The 27,806-nt window shown below is 42.3% G+C and overlaps 1 protein-coding gene and 1 pseudogene across 2 annotated transcripts; both read right to left on the bottom strand.

The window, feature by feature from the left end:
* Positions 1–218: 218 nt before the first annotated feature.
* Positions 219–15,312, bottom strand: LOC101714502 (transport and Golgi organization 2 homolog pseudogene; annotated as a pseudogene). Its single transcript, XR_015441576.1, has 2 exons — positions 12,805–15,312; positions 219–6,578 (listed from the first exon to the last, which is right to left on the bottom strand). The product of XR_015441576.1 is annotated as a transport and Golgi organization 2 homolog pseudogene (transcript).
* A 181-nt stretch (positions 15,313–15,493) lies between these two features.
* Positions 15,494–26,768, bottom strand: Sod2 (superoxide dismutase 2). Its single transcript, XM_004869025.4, has 5 exons — positions 26,490–26,768; positions 26,160–26,362; positions 21,528–21,644; positions 18,872–19,051; positions 15,494–16,924 (listed from the first exon to the last, which is right to left on the bottom strand). The coding sequence occupies exons 1-5, from the start codon at positions 26,510–26,512 to the stop codon at positions 16,779–16,781; spliced, it is 669 nt and encodes a 222-aa protein (XP_004869082.1). The 5' UTR covers positions 26,513–26,768; the 3' UTR covers positions 15,494–16,778.
* Between the last annotated feature and the right edge of the window lie 1,038 nt (positions 26,769–27,806).

A 27,806-nucleotide genomic window follows, 5' to 3' on the forward strand; every position in this document is an offset into this window, starting at 1 on the left:
AGAGCCAAAATGAGTTCTGGAGCTCCTCTGGCCTTCATGCCACTAGTGCCTCTCACTCACACAGTGAAGCAGTGTAGGGAACAGGGAAAGGGGACATTACTAGAACCTCTGCAGTAAGTCCTAGTCTCCTGCTAGCCGCGGCAGCACAAGGTAAATTAACGTATTGTACAGGTGTTGTGCCCAGATCGCGAAGTCCCCAAAGACCACCAAGGAGCCGATTCCGATGCAAACACACGAGGGTCGTTTATTCAAGCTCGAGCAGGGACTCTCAATCGTCGCCGCCGGCGCAGCGGGTCAGGATTGAGAGCCCCGAATTTCAAATTAGCAGGGTTTTTATAGGGGTTACAGTAAGGTTTGGGGATTTTCCACTTAGCAGTTACATGATTGGTTGACATTTAGCAAGTATGAGATGTACACTTTTAATTGGCCAGGCCCATTGGGCCAAGACCGCGAACGACCGGGGCGGGGAGGGGGTTGTTCGAGGGGCAATGACATGGCGATTTTACGGGAAGCAGGAACAAAGGTTAGTAGCCGATTGTCATGTACTGACGGTCAGCACATTGACAGATTGTTCTATAGAGAGTGGACCCTGAACGTTCATTTCCTGGGCAAACAGATGGTTGAGTAATTAACTTAGGAACTTTGCTTCATTACCGATTGTGTCTTTTGTCCCAGAGCAAGCACATTTTAACCATTAATTTGTGAGGACAATAGAGACTAGGGGAATAGTGGATTTTAGCAAAATGAAGTCGCTTTGGTCTCACACAGGAAAGGTAGCGAAAATGAGACTTTGAGAAGAAGCTGAGCTTTGGGCCTGATCAGTGCTGCTCTGGGCAGAAAGATGGAAGCCCCCAAGCTTGGGGCACCTTTTATTGAGTACATCAAGAGAAACAAATGTGACAAAGGGACAGAGAGTTCAGCACATTGGGAGAAACAAAAGTAACAGATGACTGGGGGGTGGGGCAGAGGAAATCCTTGAATAATGAGGAACTATGCAGATGAAGATTTTGTTCCTCCCAGGATGTCTTCAACTGGTGTAATCTTGTCCTGGAGAATCACAGCATCACCTGGCCATTGAGGTCTCAGTTGTGACTGGAGGCCAAAATGGAGTTATGTTTCGAAATGCCATAGCTGGCCTGTAGGCAGGAGAGCTAGGCCTAATCAAATGATTTTTCCCTAAAATTATGTAGAATTGCTCCCAGCAAGGCAGGTTGGTATTCTTTCCATTCCCTGGAGTAGCCCCCAAGAAATGCAAAGCAACTCACATCCTTTTTCTCTTTTTCTTTTTTGGGTGGCGGATTGAGACAGAGTCTCACTGTGTAGTTCAGGCTGGCTTTGAACTCACTCTGTAGACCAGGCTGGCAAAATCTCATGGCAGTCCTCCTGTCTCAGCCTCCCAAGTGCTGGGAACACAAGAGTGCACCACCATGCTCAACTATCACATCCTTTTTCATCCTTACCCACATCACCCTGAGGAACAGAAAGGATAAGGTATCTCTAGCTGGACACATCAGCTCTCATGGGGGTTGGGACAGTTCTGAGAACAATTACAAAACCCACGGGAGGATTCCAGGAAGAGCTCCATGTTGGGCCTTTTCCTGGGCATCTGACCTCCTAAACATTTGTCTTCTGGACTTGTCCACTTATCCCCTCAAGTGACCATGTGCCAAACTGAATTCAAATTTTCTTTTTCTTTTTTTTAATTCAAGTTTTCCATACCAAAGACAGATGAGGGGGTCGGGGATTTAGCTCAATGGTTCGGCCACCTGCCTCACAAGTGCAAGGCCCTGAGTTTGATCCCAGGTACAAAAAAAAAAAAAAAGACAGATGAACCAAACTGTTGATGGTGCAGTAGCCCATGCTGGACCCCTGCCATCTCCTGTACACCTTTTCCCCATAGTCTCCCTTCCTTCTCTCTTTGGTGTCTCCCTGGAAAACAGCATGGGGGGCACTTTGTGTAAGAGCAGAGTGTCAGGCCCTTTCTAGCCCTACCGATTCATAATCTGGATTTTTAACAACATCCCCAAGTGATCCATGTGCCTCTTTATGTTTGCCACACAGCTTGTATGATTACTCATCTTTCCAAACACATTCATGTACTGGCCACTCCTACTAGAGTGCCCTCCTCTCTAGGCAAATGTTCTGTTACCTTCCATCCCCTACCTGCTGCCTTCACCATGGACCCCTCCCCCATCTCTGCCTGCTTTGCTGTGCGATCTTCACTTGCTTCCAGGCCTTGTGGTTTTGTTCACGTTCTCAAGCCTGGGGTCATGCTTGGCTTCCTCCCTTGCACACTGGTGAGAGGTTGTGACATGGTGAGAAAAGTAGGGACTCTGGCCTCAGAAAGACCTGGGATCTGGCTCTGTCCCAGCTGGGTAACTAAGCAAGTCTTTATCTTTCTGAACTTTAGAGGCCTCATCTGTAGAATGAAGATAGTAGCTCTCTTTACATTGTATAGATACAACCTATAATTTATCCGTTTGCTCAATCTTCCAAACTGGACCAGGTTATCTCTGGGTCCTTGAGGACCCTGGCAGGCACAGCTCCACTATCCTTCAGTGCACAGCTTCATTTGACATTGGCTCCAAAGATCAGGCACACCCAGCCCTTATGAGGCAGACAGTGCCTGTTTCAGATGTCATTTCCAACTGATGTGCAGTGATTCCAGCTCCAATTTGCCAGTTCCTAACTGAAAACTGGTAGATGACGGAGATGTTTTACTCAGGTTGCTTCCTGAAAACTGGTGATTATATGGATAGTTTTGCAACAGTAGCACCCTTTTGTTTTGTTTTGTTTTGTTTTCATCACAGACTCAAAGCTTTATTATCCATAGCTCACATAAGTTCAGACTCCTATGAAGCTCAACTCTCCAAGAAAGAGAAGGGAGACAGCAAGGGTTAGCTAAGTCCCCTTGCTGAGACAGGCCTGCTCAGAGCCCTCAATGCTCGCCTGGATGAGGAAGGGCCTAAAAGTCCCCAGCACACGCTCACTTGCCCTCCCTGGTGGGAATGACCAGTGTGCATGGGACCCCTGGTGCACACAGAACCTCCCAGGATACGTGGCATACCTACACCATCCTAAAACCATCCAGTGTACATGAAACTGCCCCATGTACACAGGACCCCCTGGCACATGCAAGGTCACTGGATATCTAAGGCTGTGCTTCAGTTGTGAAAATGGGTTTTTCTTATGTCTTCTTTGTGCTCCAAGTTCCAAATGTGGCCTGTCTCCTCTGCAGAAGGAGGTCTGATTGTTAGGAACTGAACTACAGTTGTACTCTGTGCTCCCAGGAAAGAAAACGCCCATTTAAACAAAAGCTTACCCCTGCCACTTGACAAGAGCAAAGACCCACTGGCTAGAAGTGCACTGTGGTAAGAGGTGCTGCTCTGCCTGCGTGGCATACATGTGTGCACTTATGTATGTGCACCTATCCATGTACACATGTGCATGTGTATGCACATAAATGTGTTAACATGTGCCCTATATGTGTATGTGTGTGCCTATGCACACAGGCAGGGTAGACCCAGGTACATTCTCAATGTATGGCATGCCTGGGCCTCCCCACGCCTAGCATCAGACTCTGTCACTCACCATTGGCACAAAGGCAGGCCCTAAGCTAGGTACAGGGACATGGACAGGTAACACATAGATCAGAGGGCCCTGGGCCTGAAGGACACTGGCTGAGTCATGGCCAGTGCAGTATGGCCATGAAGATTCTAGTCCACACTGGCCTTGAGGCAGGGCTCCCAGGAGCCCTGTTAGCTCTGTAACATGAACTCATAGGTGTTCGTCTCCCAGCAGGAGGGATCCTTGTCCAGCATGCTGCATTCTGTGAAGTTCACCTGGCCATTTGCATCCACAAGGATAATGGTGTTGCTTCTGGTGCCATAGTCTGGGCAACACACGGACACAGCTGCATACTTGTTCAGTATGGGCTGTATATACTCCTGGCGCTGGTCCTCAATGGCCAGGTCTAGCAGCTGTGCCTCCTCGTTGTTCAGCACTTCTAGGAGCTGGGCAACAAAGGCATCCTTAGGGAGCACCTGGCTCTGCTCCACAGCCTCCAGAAAGAGCTGCTTCTCAAAACACAGCTTCCTCCATGGTGTCTCCAGCAGTGCATTGCTCAGCCCATAGGTTCCTGGCATCAGGGTGATGGGCTCAGGCTCCCCCCAGTTTCCATAGTAACAAATGATATCTCCTTTTGCTGTGCTCAGGTCAGCTGTTGAGATTGAACCTATTGTACAGGTGGCCCTCCTGGAAGACCTTCTTCAGGTAGGACAAGCTGTCCATGTCAGTGGTCAGAAAGTTGGTTACAAGTTCACCTCTCCCACGGGTATCTCGGTCCAGCCTCAGCTGCAAGTAGTTAGTGAGCGCCCCTAGCTTCCCCCCAGTGCTGATGCCCAGCCACGTGGCTCCTTCCTTGCCCTCTTCTGTGTCGAGCCCACTAAGAATCTCATTGTTATTCCCGTAGAAGTCGGCTAGCTTGGATGGTCTGTGGTAGAATTCATCCCTGCTGGCTGCCAAGATAAGTCTGTATGTGTTTTTGAAAACAGGGTGAGGATCAAACTTAAAGAAAATGATGCACATGGGTTGCAAGGGGGAGCTTTGCTCACACAGGGTCACGAAGTCCACATATCCTTCCTCCTTGGTGTCTACTGTGTGCTAGGACCCCTCAGGAATGGATGATGGCCATTGGGAACCAATCCTTTGCCCTAGGAAAGATCTGGTGGCTGTGCAAGTAAGACAACACTGTGGTGATGAGACCATCTGCAGAAGCACAAGTTGCTAGGGAATGTGCAGTCCTTGAAGACAAGCATGCACTATCAGGCATCCATTATCTCTCATGGGATGGTGAGTCAAAGGGATGCCCAATTCAGAAGGGCTAGTTCACAGAAGTTTCAGTCCATAATCAGCAGACTCCAAGGCAGGGAAGACAAACAGGCATGGCAGAGCAGAAACATCATGGTGCACACAAGGCAGCAAAAGTAACAAGAGAGGCAGCCTTTTGTTTAAGGGGACCCAATATTACCATCAACTATGAACTACTTTTAGCTTTATTGGTTTAAAATACATTTTAATTAAAATGGTTTTTGCAATCAATTCTAAGCACTTCACAAAAGCATATATTTTGATCTTTTTACATTTCTGTTTACTTTCTTTCCTCTTTTTTTTACACTAACAGTGACTACACTAGAGGTCTGCAGAAGAAATAAGGCATTTTTTATTCAAATAATGTGTTGCCTGTTGGTTTCTTTGAAAAAGGAAGGTAAATTTTTAGTGCCATTCTTTCTTTTCCAAATTGGAGGGGAAAAGGCCAAAAAGGATTTGCACGATCTTTATTTTTACTAGGTATATTACACAAATAATATATTTGATAATTGCAGTCAAAAGGTTAAAGTAAAAAAAAAAAAAGGTTAAAGCAATATCAGATTTGAAGTGTATTTCCTTTAAGATTAATTTGATTTTCAGTTGAATTAGCAATGAGCCTCAGCACCAGGTTTTAACACAGTACATTCAGTACATGAGTCAGAGTTCTAGTTAAGGAAGCAACCTTTTTAAATAATAAAAATGAGGATGTTTGATTTAATAAAATTATATCTGCTTGCTTTTCCTCAGTCAAAAACCACCAGCCCTCAAGCAAGTGGGTCGGTCTCATGCTAGAGCAGGCAGAGACAGGGAGGGGCTTCCAGGGTGAAGAGGGTGGGTAGGTGATGGAAGGTAACACAACAGTCAGACACCCAGAGAGGGCACTCTACTAGGAATGCCCAGGTCACTTGAGTGTTTGTACAGATGAGTGATGAAACCAGCAGCACGGCAAACAGGTCCGCGATTGACCTGTGATTCTTGCTACACAACATATTCCGATTCTGATTCTGGTTCTGTAGGGCTGATTGGGCCTGACACTGTATTTCCACAAGGTCCTAGATGTTGCCTGTGTTGCTGTTCAGGTCCATATGGCAGGGGGCAGAGGGGTCTGAATGTGAACCACGGAAATCAAAACACTAGCTGAGATCAGTCCATATACTTATAAATAAGGTTTGTGAACATTACTCTTGAAATGGCTGAAACCTAGGAATCAGCTCCTCTTGATCTTTGCCTCCTCAGGCCTTCCTTTTCAGATACACTTGTCCTAAGCTACTAGCTGAATTCCAGCCCTATAAAGCACTAAACAATGGGATCACAATTCTCTATCCTGACTTCATCGATCATCAGTGTTTAGAAGTGCTCTTGCTGTGCTGTGTCTGAAGACATCATCCTCTGATACACTCTCACTCCCTGAATCCAGCCCAGTCCTGCTCACTCAAGTTGAGACCTAAATCCTTCCTGTGTTCTGTTGAAGTAAGAACAGAAAGTATACCATATAGGGCTGCCTCTTTTCTGCCTTTCCCACAGAATTCATATTTAATGCCATGTCGTTGAGAATGGCTCTGGTCTATATCGGCTTCATTCCATTTATTTCTACCATGGGTACTTGCTGGAACATCAAACTCCCATTCTTTGGAAAAAGAAGCACAACAGTACAGTGAAATGTCTGTGGGTCCCATTGTTTCAGGATGAAAAAATGTTTGTTGAAATGTCTGAAAATAAAGAGAGAGAGGCAGAGACAGACAGAGATTTACAGAGCAGTGAAAGTAGATCACTTTCCTGGAACATTGCCTAGCATGCACAAGGAAGATAGATCTCTAGTATCTCAAAAAGAAAAATATACCCATTTAAATTATTCCTTGGTGGTGTTTGAATTGGTATAGAATGGGGTTCTAAATGCCTCTCATACCATGATGCTGATACATATTAATCATTTTACTTTCATTGAGACAAAATACCTGACATCACTAAGCTAGAGCAAGAGCACTTGTGTACTTTGAGGAAGGTTCTCCCTGTGTGGCTCAGGCTGTGCTAGAAATTGCCATTCTCCTACCCCAGCCCCTGAGAGGCTTGGGATATCAGGTGAGTGGCCCTATCCTTGATCAGTGCCTCATTTTACTATGGTTCTGTACTGTGCATTCCTATTACTTGAAAAAAAATTTTTTAAAGAATGAGAATTAAAACAAATCTCACACAATGGTACATAAATTAAATAGGTAGTGTTTCTAGGGTAAATCAATTACTGTAATATTTTTCTTGCATTTTAAACTTGCTTGGATCCTGAGTGCACCGAAGCAGATTTTATTCGACTGGTAGTGTTCTCTTTTTTTTTGCACTCCACCCTCAACCCCGGCCCCGTACTGGGGATCAAACTCAGGACTTTGCTTTTGCAAGGCAGGCATGGCATCACTGAGCTAAATCCCTGGCCCCAGGTGGTGTTCATTTTTATGTACTTGCACAAAGGTTGCTTGAATGAGGGCTCTTGGAAAGCTGAAACTTTATACCAGGCATTGGGGCACAGGTCTGTCATAGGGATTGTTTTGGGAGTATAGAGGATTGATTTAGGAGAGTTATTTGCCCAGGATGACCTTGAATTTGTGATCTTTCCACTCCACTTTCTGACTAAGTGGGGTGACAGGAATCCACTGTCATGTCAGTCTACCTAATGCCCTTTTTAAATGTCATTTTTGGTATCAGGAATCCCTATGATGCCATGTGTATTTTAGGATGGGACGTGTTATTTTCCTCCTTGCTTCCCTCCTTTCCTTTCTTTTTCCCTCCATCCCCTTGCCCTCACTTTCCTGTCCTTCCTTCACTGGGGATTTAACCCGGGACCTCAGGCATCCTATACAGGAGCTCCAGCACAGAGCTACACTGCCACCCCATGTTTCATTTGTGAACACATTATGCTTTCTGCTCTGATGATCTATTTCCTATTAAATATTATTGTGTTACTGTTTGTTAATAGTTTGTCTTCCCGTCTTTTTAACGTTTTTTGGGTTGTTCTGTTCTCACTTTCTGTATTCCACATAATTTTTTGGTTAGTACTTGGAAATTTTAAATAATGTACAATGATACCTCTGGATACTGTTTCTGGCCTGCAGTATAGCTCAGTGATAGAGCATTTGCCTAACATGCATGAGGCCCTGAGTTCCAACTGTAGCACTGGAAAAGAAAAATAAATAAAAAGAAAACATGAAAACTGAGGTTTTGTTCATAAAATCTTTTCCTACACCAATGTCTTCAAGAGTTCTACCTAACCTCTGTTCCAACTGGTTCAGCGTTTCTATTTTAATATTTAGATCTTTAATCCATTTCAATTTTAGTTTAGTGCATGGTGAGACATATAGGTCTAGTTTTAATCTTTGGCAAGTTGAAGCCCAATTTTTCCAGCACCATTTATTAAAGAGGCTATCTTTCCTCCAATGAGGGTATTTGGCTCCTTTATCAAAGATGAGATGGCTGAGTGTGTCTGGCATTGTTTCTGGATCTTCTAATCTGTTCCACTGGTCCTCAGGTCTATTTCTTTGCCAGTACCATGCTGTTTTTATCACAGTAGCTTTGTAGTATAGTTCCAAGTTGGGGATTGTGATACCCCCTGCCACGTCTCTGTTACCTAGAATTGCTTTTGCTATTCTGGGTCTCTTCTTGTTCCAAAAGAATTTTTGGATTGTTTTCTCAAGGTCCTTGAAGTATGCTGCCCAGATCTCAATTGGAATTGCATTGAATCTATATAGCAGTTTTAGAAGTATGGCCAATTTCACTATATTAATCCTTCTTACCCAAGAACAGGGGATGTCTGTTCATTTTCTGGTATCATCTTCAATCTCTTTTTTTCAGAGTGCTATAGTTTTCAAAGAAGAGTTCTTTGATTTCTTTTGTTAGGTTCATTCCTAGGTATTTCAGTTTTTTGGATGCTATTGTGAAAGGAATTATTTGCCCTATTTCTCTCTCAGTGAGTCTGTCATTGATGTAGAGGAAAGCGATTGATTTTTGTGTGTTGACCTTGTAACCAGCTACTTGACTGAATTTGGTTATTAAGTCGGGAAGACTTTTGGTGGAGTTCCTGTGGTCTTCTATATAGAGTATCATGTCATCTGCAAATAATGACAATTTGACTTCTTCATTACCTATCTTTATTCCTTGTATTTCTTTCTCTTGTCTAATTGCCATGGCTAATGTTTCCAAAACACAAGAATGGACCTTGCACTTTCGAGGCAGGTGCCAGAAACACTGAGCTAAATGCCCAGCCCAGTATGATCTTCTTGATGATCTTCTGAATTCTATTTCCCAGTATCTTATTAAGGATTTTTGCATCTATATTCATTAGTGAGATTGGCCTATAATTCTCTGGGTCTTTCTCTGCTTTGGGGATCAAGGTGATGCTTGCTTCCAGGAGTGAATCTGGGAGTATTGCTTCCCTTTCAATTTCATTGAAGTGTTTAAATAGTAGTGGCAGTAGTTCCTCTCTAAATGTCTTGTAGAATTCAGCAGTGAAGCCACTGGGACCCGGGATTTTCTTAGTTGATAACTTTTTAATTACATTTTCAATTTCATTGCTTGATATTGGGTTGTTCAAAATTTTTAGGTCTTCTTCATTCAACTTTGGTAGTTCATATGTATCTAGGAATCTGTCCATTTCTTCAGTGTTGTCCATCTTATTGGCATATAGGTTCTGGAAGTAGGTATTGATGATCCTCTGGATTTCTGCTGGGTCTGTTGTCATTTCACCCTTTTCATTCCTAATTGCATGGATTTGGGCCTTTTCTTTCCTTTTTCTGATAAAGGTTTGTCAATTTTGTTGATTCTTTCAAAGAACCAACTCTTGGCTTCATTGATTTTTTTGTATTGTTCTCTTAGTCTCCATTGCATTGATTTCTCCTCTGATCTTTATAATTTCCTCCCTTGTATGAGCTTTGGGGTTGTCCTGCTCTTCTTTTTCTAGAAGCTTGAGGTGCAGCATCAGGTTGTTTAATTGGGCTTGTTCTGTTTTCCTAATATGCATATTCACTGCTATGAATTTCCCTTGTAAGACTGCTTTCATTGTGTCCCATAGATTCCGATATGTTGTATTGTCATTGTCATTGAATTGAAGGAACTATCTGATTTCTTCTTTAATTTCCTCTGTGACCCATTGGTTATTCAGAAGTGTGTTGTTCAATTTTGACATATTTATGAAATTTTTCCAGTTTCTTTTGCTATGGATCTCCAATTTCATCGCACTATGGTCTGATAATATACAGGGGATAACTTCAATTCCTTTACACTTACTTAAACATGTTCTATGTGCGAGTATGTGGTCTATTTTGGAGAATGACCCATGTGCAGTTGAGAAGAATGTGTATTCTGATTTTGTGGGGTGGAAGACTCTGTAAACATCTGTTAAGTTCATTTGTTCAAGAGTTCGATTGAGTTCTAGTATTTCATTACTTATTTTTAGTCCAGTTGATCTATCTATTAGTGACAGTGGGCTGTTGAGGTCCCTCACTACAATTGTATTAGTGCATATATGACTTTTCATCCATTAGTATTTGTTTTATATAGTTGGGCACACTAGTGTTTGGTGCATAGATATTTATGACTGTCATCTCTTCCTCTTGGATCGTTCCCTTTACAAGGATGTAGTGTCCTTCTTTGTCTCTCTTAATCAGTGTTGGTTTGAAATTCACTTGATCTGCAAAGAGGATAGCTACTCCTGTTTTTTGGGGGGGTTCCATTGCATGGAGTATTATTTTCCACCCTTTAACTTTCAGTCTATGAGTTTTCTCTTGAATTAAGTGTGTTTCTTGTATGCAGCATATTGTTGGATTTTGCTTCTTGACCCATTCTGCCAGTCTATTTCTTTTGATTGGTGAATTGAGACCATTAACACTGATGGTTATAACTGAAACGTATTGACTTATCATTGTCATGACTTTTTCTTTTTGTTGGGTTCTCCCCCTTTACATTTAATTTCTTGTCATGCCAGATGGGTTCATTCTGCTTTGCTTCCTGGGGTTGTGATCCTCAATGTCTCTTCCTAGGCTATTGTGTAAAATTCTTTGGAGTGCTGGTTTGGTATTCACGAAGTTCCTAAGGTGCTCTTTATCATGAAAGTATCTTATTTCTCCATCCATTTTGAAAGATAGTTTTGCAGGGTACATCAATCTGGGTTGGAGGCTGTTTTCTTTTAGGGCTTGGAATATGTCACTCCAAGCTCTTCTTGCCTTGATGGTTTGTGTTGAGAAGTCTGCTGTGATTCTGATGGGTTTTCCTTTGTATGTGATTTGTTTCTTTTCTCTGCTTGTAGAACTTTGTTCTCCTGTTGAGTCTCTGGAATCTTAACAATTATATGCCTATGTGTAGATTTTTTTTGATCAAGGCTATTTGGAGTCCTATATGCCTCACTTATCTGTATGTCAAGTTCTTTTCCCCTGCTTGGGAAATTTTCTGCCATTACTTCTGTGAAGAGATTTTTTATGTCATCTGTACTCTCTGTTTCTTCTTTGACTCCAATCAGTCTTATGTTATTCTTCTTTGCATTGTCTAGCATCTGCTGGATTGATTTCTCATGTTCCCTTATAATTTTGAAGCAATTTTTCTTTTCCTGGTCATTAATTGCAATCTTATCTTCTATATCTGAAATTCTGTCCTCACATTGGCTTATTCTGTTGTGTAGACTTTCAATGGAGTTTTTCATCTCCTGGAAATCTATTTGCATCTGTTTTATGGATTCCATTTGTTTCATATGTTGGGATTCCATCATGTTCCTCAGCTCCTCTCTAGATTTATTAATCATGTCTTCCACTAGGAGCACAATCTCTCCTGTTATCTGAGAAATTACTTCTGATTTCATTTTTTCCAGATCCCCTTTTGTTGCCAGTTCAGTGGGTCCAGGTGGTTGAGTATCAGAGTGTTCCATCTCATTTCCCTTTGGGGTTGCTGTAGGTGATCTGGAAGCCTGGTTTTGAGACTTATTTGTGTGTCTTCTCATTTCGACTGAGGAGCTGGGGAGGTGCTGTTGGCCCCTGGGCAGCTCACCTCCTCTGAGCTGGGAGAGGTGGGACAGGGGCTGGGAGCAGTGGGAGGGATGGTGGCCCAAAAGCTCTTTCCTCTGTGCTGGGAGCGGTGGGACAGACAGCAGCCCAAAAGCCCTTTCCTCTGTGCCAGGAATGGTGGGAGGGATGGTGGCCGGGAAGCCCCTTCTTCTGGGCCGGGAGCGGTGGGACAGACGTTGGCCCAAAAGCCCTTTCCTCTGGGCTGGGCTATAAGCAATAGTTTTTTAAAGTGTAGTCTGCAAGCTCAAGGTGCAGCTCGTTTGACTTTTGAACTGGTTGCTTAGAGCCAACTTATTTTGCCTGATTTGATTCTATCTTAATATTTAAATACCTCAAATATTTTTCAGTTTAAGATTTTTTAAAGAGTAGAGATTCCTTAACATACATGTGATTCTGTCAATGTATGATTTAATAATTTGGCCAATTAAGTGACTACAAGCAAGATAAACTATGAGACTTTGCTCATTATGCTCCTACTGAAGACAGTGAGGGCTGTTACTGAGTAACTCATTTTAAATTCCTTGTTCAGAAAGCAGAAAGTTTGTTCAGGATCCTTTCCCCAAACCCAGGCACCTTGGGCCTCTGAGGGCCTCCCTCTTCAGTAGGGAACTGCTCCCTTCTCTCAGCCTGTTCTCTTACCATGCTGCTCCATTATAACCTCCAGTGACTCCTTGCTTTTCCGGTCCCTGTATCTCATCACTTCAAACTCACCCTGTCCTCTGTCCCCATTCTCTGAAATTGTACTCCTTCCTTGTTCAGTCCTCATCAAACCCTTGCCCCCTCATCCAACTTTTCCTGAACTGTGGTGTTGAATGTTGCTCCCTGGTGTCACCATCCTGCAGTTCATCATGGATCACTATTGGCAGTTGGTTCAGGATAATCGTTCCTCACTTGGACTTACCTCCTACCTCAATGTTCCTACATGTCCCCTGCAAAACATACAATGGGAGGGGCATTAGCTCTAATCTCAGTATGTCAAATATTCAGGAGTAAAACTAGGAAAACAATAAAAAGGAAGTCTATAGGGCTGGGGATTTAGCTCAGTGGTTCTGCTGCCTGGCTCGCAAGTGCAAGGATCTGAGTTCAATCCCCTGTACCAAAAAAAAAGGAAGTCTATAGGCAGGAACAGCAGTGTAAACAGAGGCAGAGGACTGGAGAAAAGGGATGAGAGGAGAAATCTTCAGTTTCTTTGTGACTTAGAGCAGGAAGGAGGCAGAGGTACCTCGTACAAGAGACATCTTTTTCTGAGTTTCCCAGGGCTGACCTCCCTGCACTAAAAAAGAGGAGCCCTGGGTTATGGGGACAGAAGTAGGAAGTAGCTGCACCCTTGAAGCATAAGGGTTGAGAAGCTGCCCTTTTCCAAGACAGAAAGAGGGAGAGGGGGTGGTGTTAGGAACAGCGAAAATGACCCAGGCAGGCAAAGAGGGCTGTTATGATCAAGAACATCCCTGCAAAGCCTCGTGTGCTCAGATATGGGGCTCCTGGAGGGTGACTGGACTATGGGGCCTACAGCTGACTTGCCATTAGGAGGTGAGGCCTGGTGAGAGGCTGGTTGTTGGGGGCAGACCCGGAAGGGTACATCTCCCTCCCAGGCTCCTCCCTTCTCTTTCTGCTTTCTGATCACCAAGACAAGAGCAGGTTTCCTCTGACACGCCGCTCTACTGTGCCATTTCTGCTCTGGGGCCAGCCAAACATGGACTGTAACCATGAGCCAAAATAAACTTCTTCTTTAAATTATGGGTATAGGGCACTGGATGTCAGCTAGGGGAACAAGACTAAGACGGGCTCAGTCAGCCCCAATGTAGCCTTGAAGGGTAATTAGAGTGTCTGGTAAGGATCACAGTCCTGAGCAGAAAGCTCAGCTCTATCACTACTGGCTGTACTATCTGGGATAAAGTACTTCTACTCTAAGACTCCTTAAGTCTGTGACACAGAAGTTTCATGAGCATTCAATAAAACAAAACATGCTAGGCAACTGCACAAGACTTGGCACTGGGTAAGTGCTCAATAAATGGCAAGCTATTCCTTCTCCCTCAATGGCAAGGAGTAGATGGCTAAGATGATAGCAGAGAGTGACAAGGAAACATGCACAAGGAATAAAAGCACAAATGTGAGTCAGGTGAAACTAGACTGATTTTTTTTCCCCTCCAGTCCTGGGAATTGAACCAAGGGCCCTGGCATTGAACTATATCCCCAGCTCTTTGAGACAGCATCTCACTAAGTTGTTCAGGCTGGGCTTGAACTTGGCAAGCCTCCTGCCTCAACCTCCCAGAGTGCTAGGATTATAAGTGTCCACTACCACACCAGGTTATATGAATCAGATCCATTTTGATTTGGAGCTAGACTAGATACAGTGCTGTCTCTGACAAAATGGGGGGTTTTGATATTGCCAGGTCATCTTTGTGAGCCTCAACTTTCTCATCTTTAACAGAGGCTTCATAAATTGCACTTCAAAGGCTTTTTTTTTTTTTGGTACCAGGGATCAAACTTCAGCCCTTGTGCTTTTGCAGCAGGCAATGAAACCACTGAGCTAAATCCCTGGCCCTCAAAGGCATTTTTAAAGGATTAATGTAATTATTAGACATGTTGAATCTGTACCACTTAGCATAGTTTTCAGCCCAGATTAAATCCAGTAAATTCAAATCAATTATTTACACAGCCCTTTTCCTCTTGATTGAATTTTCTCAGGCTAATCTACCAAACAATTTAGCTCCACAAAGGGAAAAAAAAATTACATTCTTGTCATGAGTAAGGCTCTGGGCCAAGCACTGAGAAGATTCAAAAAAGAATAAGATATAAGCTAAGTATTGAGAAATTTCAAAAAACAGTAAGACATAATACCTGTTTTGGGAGTATGCACAATCTAATGGGATGCAATAAAATAGTCCAGTTGCAAAAAGAGGGGTTAACGCTCACTGGAGAGATCTGCAAGTTCTGGGGAAGCTGAAATTTCAGAGATACTTACAATGACTATGCAGCAACACTAGATAAGAAAATGCTTGGTGTGTTTGGAAAATAATTAATTTGGTCTATGTGTGAGGTGGGGGGTTGGAGTTGCTGAAAATAATTACATTTTGATTGTTTTACTGATTTTTTCCTTCTTTAATCAAAGGAACTCCTTTTCTCTCAATTGAATATTTTGTACAATCTCTCACAGTGCCTTGCACAAGGAAAGCACCTTTCCTAAATCCCTCAGTGGATTTATTTGCTTCTTCTACTGCACTTAGTACAAATCTAAAATCCCTGCCAAAGCCCACAAGGTTCTTTTTGATTTGTTGAGCCTTCAGAACTAAACCCAATATGCTTGTCAGCTTTCAATGTGCCATGGCAAAATACCCGAGAAAAACAATTTAAAGGAGGACTTATTTTGGTTCATGGTTTCAGAGGTATCAGTCCATGTAATGCCTGGCCTCATCACTTTGGGGCCACAGTCAGGCAGAACATCATGTCAGAAGGGCTTCAATGATGAGTCAACATGGGAAATGCAGGACAATGGTAAGCTGAATACAAAAAGAACCCCTACTACATTGAAATAGTGGACAGCTCTGTGTGCAAAAATTGCAAAGGAACATAATCTGAAATGCCATCACTGAATTATAGACATCATTTTTCCTTTATTGAAAAACAATATAAAGCTTCTACAGTGGCTATAAGTTCTTTAAAAGAAAACAAAAAAAAATCACAAAGGACAGAATAAATCAAGAACATGACTGAAAATAAATGTTCTGAGGGAGACACACTGCTGACATCATCCAGAGACAGATATCTACCTCTACTGGGAAGGGGTACCTGGCCCAGGCCGTTTTCATGAGAAGGATGCACAGAAATGGCCCTGAAAGCAGGGGAAGTGCCCAGCAGAATGCCCTGTGGCCCAGTCCCCACTGTTTTTTTTTCTTTTTCCAGTACCAGAGATAGAACTCAGGACCTTGCACTTGTGAGGCAGGCGCAGCGCCACTGAGCTAAATCCCCAGCACCCCCACTGTTGATGTTGCCAATCCTCAGGCCCTCATTTGTCCCTCTTGAATATTTTTATACAATATATATTTCTATGTTTAAGGACAAAACTCACATGAAATTGTATTTCTGTCTCCAGAAAAATCCAAATGCATAATTATCTCCTCATAATAAAGCAGTTTCAATTAACAATCCAGTTACATTGGTTTTTTTAGAGCGCTTTATCTATAGTGTTGAGGATCAAACCCAGGGTTTTGTGCATAGCAAGAAGGAGCTTTTTTCAATGAGCTACTTTCCCAGCCACAAGTTTCATGTTTTTGAATGACAAAAAATGGCATTAACTGTGTGCACATGTGACCATAATATGGCCGACTGGGTGATATCTACCAAAGTACCACTAGCCAGAAAATTACTTATGAAAATAGCACTCTTCAATAGAAAAGCAAAATATTCCATTTTCTATTTTACCATTAAGCAATTGGGGAAAAGACTAGATTTTTCTGTAACTATAACAGAATACCATTACAAAGGCTTCCCTACAGTCCCCAAAACTGTCTGGAATAATTTTGAAGGTTTCATAATGATATAATAACCTAGCAATTGTAGCTCTCTGAAAAAAAATACTTAACCAAGACTAAATCACACAAAGTACTATTTTCAAAGTTGCTTAATAACAAAATTTAAAAATAAATTATTCATAACATTAAATTATCAAGCATGTGAATAAGCAACATCAATAAATGCTACAATATAGCAGGTTACTAGTATATTGCAGTACGCTACACTATTATAAAAATAGTCATAAAGAGCTTAACACTTAGTATACTGATGATTTACTTTTTTTTGTACCAGGGATCAAACTCGGACCTTGTGCTTGTGAGCCAGGCAGGACCACTGAGCTAAATCCCCAGCCCTGATGATTTACTTTTTACAAGCCATGTATCTTTCAGTTACATTCTCCCAGTTGATTACATTCCAAATAGCTTTTAGATAATCAGGTCGAACATTTTTATACTGAAGGTAATAAGCATGCTCCCATACGTCAATCCCCAGCAGTGGAATAAGACCTATCAGAAAAAAGAAAAAAGTAAAAACTTTACATTTTAATCTAAAACGTTGCAGCTTCCTAATGTAAAACTTTTATTAGTCTTTACACACAAAATTATCCTATATAACAATCTCATCCACTTCTGTTTCTTATGTAACAGCAAATTCGCTTAACAATATTCCTATAAAGAGATTTTAGGCTTCACTTTGAAAAAAAAATGTGACAGGTAGTAAAAATACTTAAAAGAGACTCAGGAAAACCTCTACAGTATTTTAATAGCTCTTCTTAAAATAGCAATAGAATGAACCAAGAGCCAATTTCCACTCCCCTTTCTGCGCCAGTGCCCTCAGAGTCCACAGTAAAGGAATGCTATCTTTGGATCTTCCAAAAGGAATGCACTTCGCTCCCCAGGCTAATTTTTTAGAGTATATGTACCACTTATTAGATACCAATAAAAAAAAATTAACAAGGAAAGCAACATAGGACTAAAGAGAAAGACACAGTTTTCATAAGTTAAATAGTATAAATGAAAAACGTAGTTGCACCCATAAAACATTTTTTTAAAACTCTCAAACTCTCTTATGAAAACAATTCTCAACCAGGATGTCTTGATCAATTGTGATGTGTATCACCAATAATTTATTATTTGAACAATTTTTCCCATATTAAAAAGTTATAATGTCATGGGGCTGGGGATTTAGCTCAGTGGCGCAGTGCCTGCCTTGCAGGAACAAGGTCCTGAGTTTGATTCCTGGTACCAGAAAGAAAAAAAAAGTTATGACTTGTCATTCCAGTGGGGTTTTTTTTTTAATTTTATTTATTTATTTCTTTATTTATCTATTCATTTTTTTTTGGTACTGGGGATCAAACTCAGGACCTTGCGCTTGTGAAGGAGGCAGCAGAACCACTGAGCTAAATCCCCAGCCCCCAGTGGGCTTTCAAGTGGTAGAGAAAAAAAGGTAGCTGGGATTCCCATAGAAATCAGTCTTTCCATCAGGTACCTTAAGAGATACATCTGTCTCTACAGCAGTTGGTGTTCATAAATCTTTTGTAGATTTTTTTTTTTCTTTTTTGGTACCAGGGATCAAACTCGGGACCTTGTGCTTGCAAGGCAGGCAATGAATCTTTTGTAGATTCTTATGGCATCTCATTTTCCCCAAAGGACTGTTTAGACTCTGACAAATTCAGAGTATATGTAGGGAAATGAGCTGTATAAGGAAGAATCTTAAGTCATGGGTAGAGGTGGGAAGGGTGGCAGAGAACTGCTGGTGTCCAGTGGTAAGGTGTTGCTTTAAGTTCATTATATCAGAGATCAGTGGCCCAGCTGCCTATGACTTATGACTCTACTTCCTATACTCTTCAGTGGCATTTTATACACTTGATCTTAGCCAAAAGGCCAAGAAGTGATTTCAGTGGCATTTTATAAAGAGATTCTAATTCAATAAGGCTCAATTGAAAAATAAGATTTGCTGAAGGTGGCCTGGAGTTTCCAAGCCAAATATTTACATATACCAAAGGCCCCCAGAGAGGCAAAAGTCTAGAAACTTGAATTCTAATCTCAGTTTAAACACATGAGTTCAGCAAAGAGAGGAAGAATACAAGTTCTGAAGTTAGGCTCACCTTCTACTTCTTTTCCTTGCTCTTGTTTATCTAGCTTTAGTTTTTTTATTTTAGTTCATACAATTATTTAAACTCATGTTAATTCTCTGTAGAGCAACACAGGCTTTATGATTAAAACACTTTTGTTGATGTTATCTACAAAATTACCTGTGCTTATCTTACAAAACATCAAGGACTTTTACAGCATTTTTCTTAGACCAGACTCTGGGTATTACCTGCTAAGATGTGCTCAGGTTATTACATGTTTGTGGTAAGTTTAAACACTGCTAATTTTTCTTACTTCTACCTAAATGCTTTATAATAAATCATCTTCCAAATTATTTGAAAAATAATTTTCAAATCTAACCTGTTGTTCCTTGCAGCGGATCCTGATTAGAACAGGCAGCAATCTGTAAGCGCCCCTGCTCTTTATTGAAACCAAGCCAGCCCCACCCAGAGCCTTGGACGCCAACGGACACAGCTGTCAGCTTCTCCTTAAACTTGTCAAAGGAACCAAAGTCACGCTTGATGGCTTCCAGTAATTCCCCTATTTAAAAAAAAAATCCAAAACTCAAACAGATTTCAACAATTATGATAAAATATTCTATTACATATATAAAAATATCCCTGTCATATGGCCCAAAAAACTGGACAATATCATACAAAAGATATATATAACCCAATGCCAGGTGTGGTGGCACATGCCTGTAATCCTGGCACTCAGGAGGCTGAGGCAGGAGGATCACCTTGAGTTTGAAGCCAGCCTGAGCTACATAGTGAGTTCAGGGCCAGCCTGAACTACAAAGGGAGACCCTCCCTCAAAAAACCAAAACAACAACAAAAAAAGATATATATAACTCAGTGTATGTGAGTAATACTTGTGTTCCTCCTGCCCTGACACTAATACCTGAGGTTTCAGTTTTAATTCATGTATTTTTAATGAAGCTAGAGATTTCTTCACTCTGCTGTTTTCTTTTTTTTGGTATCGGGGATCGAACTCGGGTCCTTGCGCTTGCGCAGCAGGTGGTGAAACCACTAAGCTAAATCCTTGGCCACTCTGCTATTTTCATCAGGAAAGAAGTAATATTTTCCATTGCCTTTCTTTTATTTAATTTTCCCTCGACAGAAATTTTTACTTTGACTTCTACCCCATTTATCTATGTCCTCATTTGGAAATAAAAAGTTACTGCTGTTCAGTTCTTCTACAAGGGAACCTAGATCTTCCTATCTCGACCATATTTGACTTTAAAAGGGTCATTTTCTTTTCTGTTACTGAACTAAGGGTATATACTTTAAGAGCCCTAACTGCAGCCCAGTGGTAAAGCATTTGCCTAGTATGTACAAGGCCCTGGGTTTGACTCCCAGCACTGCAAAATAAAAGAAAAAAAAAGAGCTATAATATTTGTATTCTACAGTAATATAGAATTAATTCTAGATTGAGCACATTGACTAAATCTGCTGGGTCAAAAACCTCACTCCTCTTATACTATGAACTGAAAAGTAGTCATCTTTTATAAGCACAACTAGGGGAATCAAGTGGTACAGATAATGCAAAATGGGAGAGAATGCCAAAACCATCAGTTGAATATGAGCAGATCTGATATTGTGATCATTAACAAAACCTCAGAAGTATTAGGTATAATCCAAAGACCCCACGCACAAAGAGTAAATTATCCAATTTCTTAGACTTATTTCCCCATTTAATATCACTTCAAAGGAAATTGCTCTTTCTGGGGCATTAGATGGGATACCTTGAACAATACTGATTAAAAACAGACAATAAAACCACAGAAACTTAGGATACGTGCAAGGGGCCCACAAACAAGAGAGGAGAGCTGTATTCATGCCCCACATCAGACCTGGGGTAAGGAGGACAGTTAAAGTCACTTGAGCCTCACAAGTTACACAGGAGATCACACAACAAACACAATGAACCACACCAACTGGTTCTGTACACCCCTCATTACCTACACTTTTTAAAAATATCTGGAAACCTAATTTTCTGGAGCAGGTGTCTCTAGGTGGCCTGGAACTTGTATGTAGCTCAGGCTGGCCTCAAAGTCACCACCCTCCTACTTCAGCCTGCAAAGTGCTAGAATTACAGGTGCAACAAGTGACTTTTAATCAGGAAGAATAATATCCAACGCACTAGTCTACGCACTTTACATGTAAATCTGAAAACAGTCCCATTATTAACCCTATATCTTATAAACAGTACAGATGGTTAAGTATCATATCTCAGAGGTCCTGGGGCTAGTAAATATAAAGTTCATCTTTTCTTTCTTTTTTTTTCTGGTACCAGGACTCAAACTCAGGACCTTGCGCTTGTGAGCCAGGCGCTGGAACCACTGAGCTAAACCCCAGGCCAAGTTCATCTTTTCTTAAAACTAGATTGCTCAGTCTTTCCTTCATATTTTTTTTCTTTTGGTTTTTGAGACAGGTCTCACTTTGTAGTTTAGCCCTGAACTCACTAGTTGTAGCCCTGAACTTACTATATAGCCCAGGCTGGCCTCAAACTTGAAGTGATCCTCTGGCCTCAGCCTCCCAAGTGCTGGCAGGCAGGCGCCACCATACCTGGCTTCTTTCCTTAAGATTTAAACCATGTACGGGCCGGGGATTTAGCTCAGCGCTGCCGCTCCTGCCTGGCAAGAATAAAGTCCTCAGTTTGATTACCAAAAAAAAAAAAATTTAAACCATGAGATGGTTCTGTAAGTGTGTGTAAAGCCTGATGACATAAGTCCTTGAATGCATTCTCCATTCCTACTCTTTCCCTTCAAAAGTTACAACTTTGTTAGATGCCTTGCTATGAAAAATATTCCACTGATACCTCAGGAGAATTAAGGAAAGAAGAAATTAACAATCTGCTGGGGATATAACTCAGTGGTACAGTGAGTGCTCGACATGCAGGAGACCCTAGATTTGCTCCCAGCAACCTCCCAAAGAAAGATGAAAAGAAAAAGAAAATCAACAATCATTTCTATTGTGCACAAAATACACATAGGTTTGTACTGACATATACTAACCTTTAGGTTCTCCACCACCATTAGGGCTCAGGTTCGTCCAGAAAATGGTGTGATTGATGTGACCTCCACCATTGAACCTCAGTGCAGGCTGAAGAGCGACCTGAGTCGTAACATCTCCTGAAATATTAAAACGCAAACACATTTTTAAAAAATTCTTAGTCTTGCCAGGCATGGTGGTGTACCTCTATAATTCCAACCAGCACTTGGTATGCTGAGGCAGGAGGATCGCTGTGAGTTTGAGACCAGCCTGAGCTATAAACTGAGTTCAGTGCCAGCCTGAACAACAACATAGCAAGACCTTGCCTAAAAAAAAAAATCTTACTCTTTAACCACTCTATACATTGTTCGATTTTTTTCTTTTGTAAGGCATTAGAAAATTGCACTAGCTTATCTATAACATTCTTGTTTTTCCTAAAATTTAGCAATTTCATATTCTACAAAAAAAGGAGGGCCCTCCCAAACAACTTGTTTCAGATTTTCCAGTTCAATTAATTGTATGCTATATAACTGGCAAGGGTGGTTAAAGCTAGGAAAAAATTCACTTCTGATGACTAAGGGTTCAGGGTTCTCTTGGATACAAAAGATTTCAGCAAATTAAACACCAAAGCATTAAAATACAGAAATGAAAAGCTAAAATGCATGGCTCAGTATAGAACAAAGAAAACATTCAACTCTCATTTTCCAAGTAAGACAATTATTCACTGGGAAATGTTTCAAAGTGACATTAAAAAGAAAACTCAATAGCCAGGTATAGTGGCGCACGCCTGTAATCCCAGCCCTTGGGAGGCTGAAGAAGGAGGATTGCCATGAGTTCGAGGCCAGCCTGGGCTACATAGTGAGTTCAGGGTCAGCCTAAACTACAAAGGGAGACCCTATCTCAAAAAACCAAAAAAAAAAAAAAAAAAAGGAAGAAGGAAAGCAAGAAAACTCAACAAACTGAACTCCTGATTTTCAAACCCAAATTTACTCCTTCTATGGGGACATCTCAGTGAATGCCAACTCTGTCCTTCAGGTCACTGATGTCATCTTTGACTCCTCTCTCCTCACACTCCACACCCAATCCATCCCCATACCCACCAGCAAAGTCAGCTCCACCCTTAAGACATATCCAAAATCCAATCATGTCTTCCTAACTCTGCTCCTACCTGCAGGTGCAAGTGCACCAGCATCTCCTACCTCCATTAGTACCAGTCTCCTTCCCAATAGGTGTCCCTTCTCACCAGGTGTGACCCCTGCATCCTTACACTGAGCTAAAAAGAAGCACATCACCTGGCTGTCTACCCCATTCCAGAGCCACACTACATCCCTGCACTCACATGACACTCAGCATGTGCCCTGCTCAGGGCTGACCAGCTGTCTCTGCGGCAGCAGTTTCCCCCATCCAGCCTCATGTTTCATTCTCATTTCCCCTTCCAGTCTACCAGTTACATGTTCATCAGCCAGGATACACAGCAATTCCCCACCTGCTCTCAGACTTCGTAGTCTACTCCATCTTTCCCAACCAAACCTGTAACTCCTGGCACCCTACATGTACACATGTTCACCTGTGTCCCCACGAGCCTACACACGACAGTGAGGACAAAGACTCTGTGCACTGCTGTCGCCTCAGTGCCCAATATACACAGAACACTCTCAATAAGTATTTGTTGATTCATTAGATGACTGAATATATTAAATGTAGTTTCTTAAAAAAGGTCCTCTTGGGCCGGGGATTTAGCTCAATGGTGCCATGCCTGCCTTGGAAGCGCAAGGTCCTGAGTTCAATCCTCAGTATCAAAAAAACAAATAAAAATAAAAAAGGTCCTCTCTATAGTTCTAAAAAGAAGAATATCATGCTTGAACTATCTGAATGTATTCTCAAAAACACTGAGCAAAGTAAAGTGAAACCAAAGAGACTTCTTGCTAAACAAGTATTCAAATTATTTTCTTTTCTGTGCCTTCAAGAAGGTCTAGACTAACTTAAGTACTGGAAAAACTAGAAATTCCCTTGTTCAATAAATACAGAGTGCTTATGATTCACCATAACAAGGGAGGCAAAGTAAAGGACAGAACCACCAAGAGCTCTGCTCTGCAAGAACTGCACTTTTGGAAAAAGTTCACAATTCCACTTTGAACATCTATGTTAAGAACCTAGGTAAGAGGGCCTGGGATGTAGCTCAGGGGCACAGCACCTGCCCAGCAAGCTCAAGTCCCTGAGTTTGATTCCCAGTACCAAAAAAAAAAAAAAAACATAGATAAGAAATGTTACTTTCTGAAACAAGAAAGTAACATTAACGCCTCTCCTCTTTCAGAGAAGAGAGGACCAAGTGATACTGAGTACATAGATAATCACTTAGGTTTTCTTTTAGACACCAACCTTTTCTTCCTTTGATGTACTTACAAGGTAATTTTCTTACAGTTCAGTGTTTCCCTTATTTTTTCTGGAGTCACTCTAAAAATATAAATGTAGGTTTCATGTTGTTTTAAATAAATCAAAACTCAATTTCCCAAATGAGAAGGAAACATGCTTACTGAGAGAATTTAGTAATCTCAATATCTTAGGGGCTGGGGATTTAGCTCAGTGGTCCTGGCGCCTGGTGCAAGCTCAAGGTCCTGAGTTGGATCCCCGGTACCAAAAAAAAAAAAAATCTTAGTTTGCTTAACTATTTTAAATTTTTCATAGGAACTGTGCTCTTAACAATTTTGTAGAGTTCAATATTTTCTTTGGTTTCAATTCAAGTTTTTTCTTCAAATACAATAAAAGTTAAAAACTTTTGGTTGAAAAAGCATTTACATTAGTTATATGTGATGAGATTATGCTAGTTTACTTACACTCTTTCTTCCCAAGTTTCCAATTATGAAAATTTAACTCTTAATAATCTCAAAAATATAATTTTTAAGGAAAAGTTCTGCAGTTATTAACTTACAATAAATACAGTACTGCAGTAGGGGCTGAGGATTTAGCTCAGTGGTGCTGCGCCTGCCTCACAAGTGCAACGTCCTGAGTTTGATCCCTGATACCAAAATAATAATAATAATAATAATAGTAATAATAATAATACAGTACTGCAATGTAACGTAAAGCTCTTTTTTTCAGTGGCTGTCATTAAACAGGTAAAGTTTTGATTCCATAAGAAGAGGGCTGAAATTGGGCCAGGGATATAGCTCAGTGGCGCCATGCCTGTCTTGCAAGTGCAAGGTCCTGAGTCTGATCTCAGGTACAAAAAAAGGCGGGGGAGCTGAAATTAAGATTTTTAAAAAATATTGAAGGTGTCAGATGTTGCTTCCAGGAAATACTTTCACAACTGGGAAATTCCCCATTTTCGCTATTACCACATCTTCCACAAATCTGCTATTTCCTCTTTCCATATTCAAGGTTCATATAATTCCTGCAAGTAAATCTTCCAGAACATGCTAATTTTCTCCTCTTTTTACTAAGGTATTTACCTCAAACACAAGCTGAAATACTACATTTTTCCACTAGATGCCCCTACTCAACCAGATATCACTGTTTAAAATTACTCAACAAATTTCATAGGCCTGAAATTCAATAAAAACAGTTAAAGTATTTTTCTTAAAGAGTACATTTTCTTAGCTTATTAAACACAGATAGTCTGGCAGTATGACTGTAAATTATCTTCCCTGCCCAAACTAATGTATTAAAAGAACATACTATTTTGTATAGACATTAAAACAGTTACCCCAAGAGGTAAGAACACAAAAAAATTCACATGCTCCTGGTTTTGTCAAAAAAGCTCTTTTTAAAAAAAGTTAACTCCTTATTACATTAATTGAATTACAAATACTCAAGTTTCTACAAAAATGGCTATTTTTCTTATAAATTTTGACCCTTAATTTAAATCAGAGCAATAGGGCCTGACCTGTTTCACAGCCAAGTAAGTACTTTTTGGTAATGAACATCATAATGTTAACACTCTCGCCCACATAAAGTAAAACAAGAGGGTAAGTGCAATTCACCTGTATGGGCAGCTCAGGACAGGAGGAATCTGCAAGTCAAGTCCTCAGCTAGATTCCAGCCCTTCCCAGAACGATGACAATGACCAGAGAGCAGCTTCTTCTGCCAGTATTGGTTCAATACTGTCGTGCCCTTGGAAAAGGAGCCAGAAAGGCCCTCCTCTCCCACCTACTGCCCAGGCACACACTTGGGTTGCAGACAGCAAAGCCCCAGCCCACTTCAAGCGTTACTGTGACGCTCAAGGACACTAGAGTCTGGGCAACAAGCTTACGGTGCTCTCTCAGCTCTTCAGCAAATGGCTGGCAAGGCTACCTGAGAGATCAAATAGGTATCTCCAAGGGCTCATTATGTAACGAGCAAATTCTAAATGTTAATATGCAAAAAAGGGGTACATACTAAGTTTCCTTTAAAGCCTGCACAATTCACTAACATTAGCAATATGGGTAACAAAATTGGGCTAACACGGTCAAATTCAGAAACAAATTCCTCTACGAAATCCTAAGTTTTCTGAGATAATAAAAGAAGTTTATACAAATGAATCAGTAAGAGTCTGCTACAATAAAACAGGTCACGGTTTTAAAGGGGCTTTGCGCCTGGAAATCTCAGGACTGGTAGTGGGACCAACTCACGGTCGCATCTGCTCCAGGCGGCGACCTCCACTAGAGCCTGGTACCTACCCTTGACCAGCGCCTCCTGGTACTTCTCCTCGGTGGCGTTCAAATTGTTCACATAGGCTGCGTGGTGCTTGGAGTGGTGCAGCTGCATGATCTGGGCGTTAATGTGCGGCTCCAGGGCCCCATAGTCGTAGGGCAAGTCGGGGAGGCTGTGCTTCTGCCGTACGCCCAGGAGCCCCAAAGCCGGGGCCAGCCTCCGGCTAGCGCTGGAAGACAGACACGCCGGGGTCACGCCGCACGCGCCGCAAAAAGGACCCTGGCGGCCCCCAGCCCCTCGCCCCGAGACCCGCACCGCCGTGCTCCGCGCGCCCCTCCATGGCGCCTGCCTCTCACCTGCACGCCGCGTAGGGTAACATGGCACCGCGCCTCTAACCTCAGGTCTCTCCAGAACCGCCTCGCCGTCCAAGCGCAGGCCAGCGTGCACAGAGGGACGTACCGCCGCGCACAAGTACTGCCGCCGGCGGGCCCCGCCCTGCTTGCCGCGCCCAACCCGAAGGGGGGGAAACCGGGCGGCCGTGTGGGCTGTGCCCTGAGCTGGCCCCCAAGCCCTTGGCTCAAGTGATGCGGGAAACGGAGCTTCTCGCTAACCTGGACCGCAGCAACCGAGGTGCCTGTCTGCCACACTGCTGTGGCGTGCCGCCAAAAGAACGCTGCCCCCCGCCATGTGCAATTGGTATGGTCCTTAGGCCCGCCCTTACTCGCCCCTCGGCGCCCGCAAAGAAGTGCAGCGTCTGCCTCTGGCCTTCAGCTGTACCCTTGTGAACGGAATATCCAGGCCTTGCCCGGGAACGCCTCCGTGTTATTCGTTCCCTGGAGCCAAGGAAGCGTCCCTCGGCAAGACAGGGCCTGGGTGTGGGTCAGGGCTGCCCAGCGAGCGTGTTAGCAGAGGGTATAGAGCCAGTTTGGCCCTCTCACCCAGTACCCAGAGTGACCTTGCTTTCTGGCCTAGAGGTTTTCTCCTGGCCAGATCCAGGATAGGAGCCAGGCTGACTTGATCCCACTGGCTGCCTAGTGAGAGTGTATCCAGCCGGGCATGGTGGCACATGCTTGTAAATCCCTGCGTTTATGGAGGCTGAACCAGGAGAATCTCAAGTTCAAGCCCAGCCTAGACAATTTAGCAAGCCCGTCTCAACAAAAGGGGTTGGGGGTGGACTGGGGATGTAGCTCAGTTGAGAAGGCCTTGGGTTCAGTCCCCAGTAGCACATATAGAAGAAGATTGCTGTCAAATGCCAGACATGTAGTGGGAGTGCATTAAGTGATTTATAAATAATTTTTCTTTATTTTACTTCTGGAATTGGTATTGCTGGCTCCAGGTGACCATAAAAGCTCACTGAGGTTAAAGCAGCATGATTGGTCGCATGTTAATAAGTAGAAGAGTCGTGATTACTGCTGGGGATTTAGCTCAGTGGTGCCACCGCCTGCCTCGCAAGCTCAAGGCCCTGAGTTCGATCCCTGTACCACAAAAACAACAACAAAAAAAAGAAAAGTCGGGATTAGAATCCAAAGTTCATACTTTCCTGACTACTAAGCCCTGTCAGTCAAGTCTACATTTGCTCAGTGCCTTCTCTGAACCAAATTCCCAGGAGTGTTAAAAAAAAAAAGGACAAAAGAATTCTTCCTGTGCTATCTTATAGTCCAATAAGCTGTATC

This window comes from Heterocephalus glaber, unplaced genomic scaffold, assembly GCF_053883595.1.
Source record: "Heterocephalus glaber isolate CG9 unplaced genomic scaffold, H.glaber_assembly_v1.0 deba00001523, whole genome shotgun sequence".
NCBI lineage: Eukaryota > Metazoa > Chordata > Mammalia > Rodentia > Bathyergidae > Heterocephalus > Heterocephalus glaber.

Coding starts and splice junctions, on each gene's coding strand:
- Sod2 (XM_004869025.4), bottom strand. CDS start 26,512: ATGTTACCCTACGCGGCGTGCAG. Junction 19,052..21,527: donor TGGTGGTGGAGAACCTAAAG/GTTAGTATATGT, acceptor TTTTTTAAATAG/GGGAATTACTGGAAGCCATC. Junction 16,925..18,871: donor TCCGCTGCAAGGAACAACAG/GTTAGATTTGAA, acceptor TTTTTCTGATAG/GTCTTATTCCACTGCTGGGG.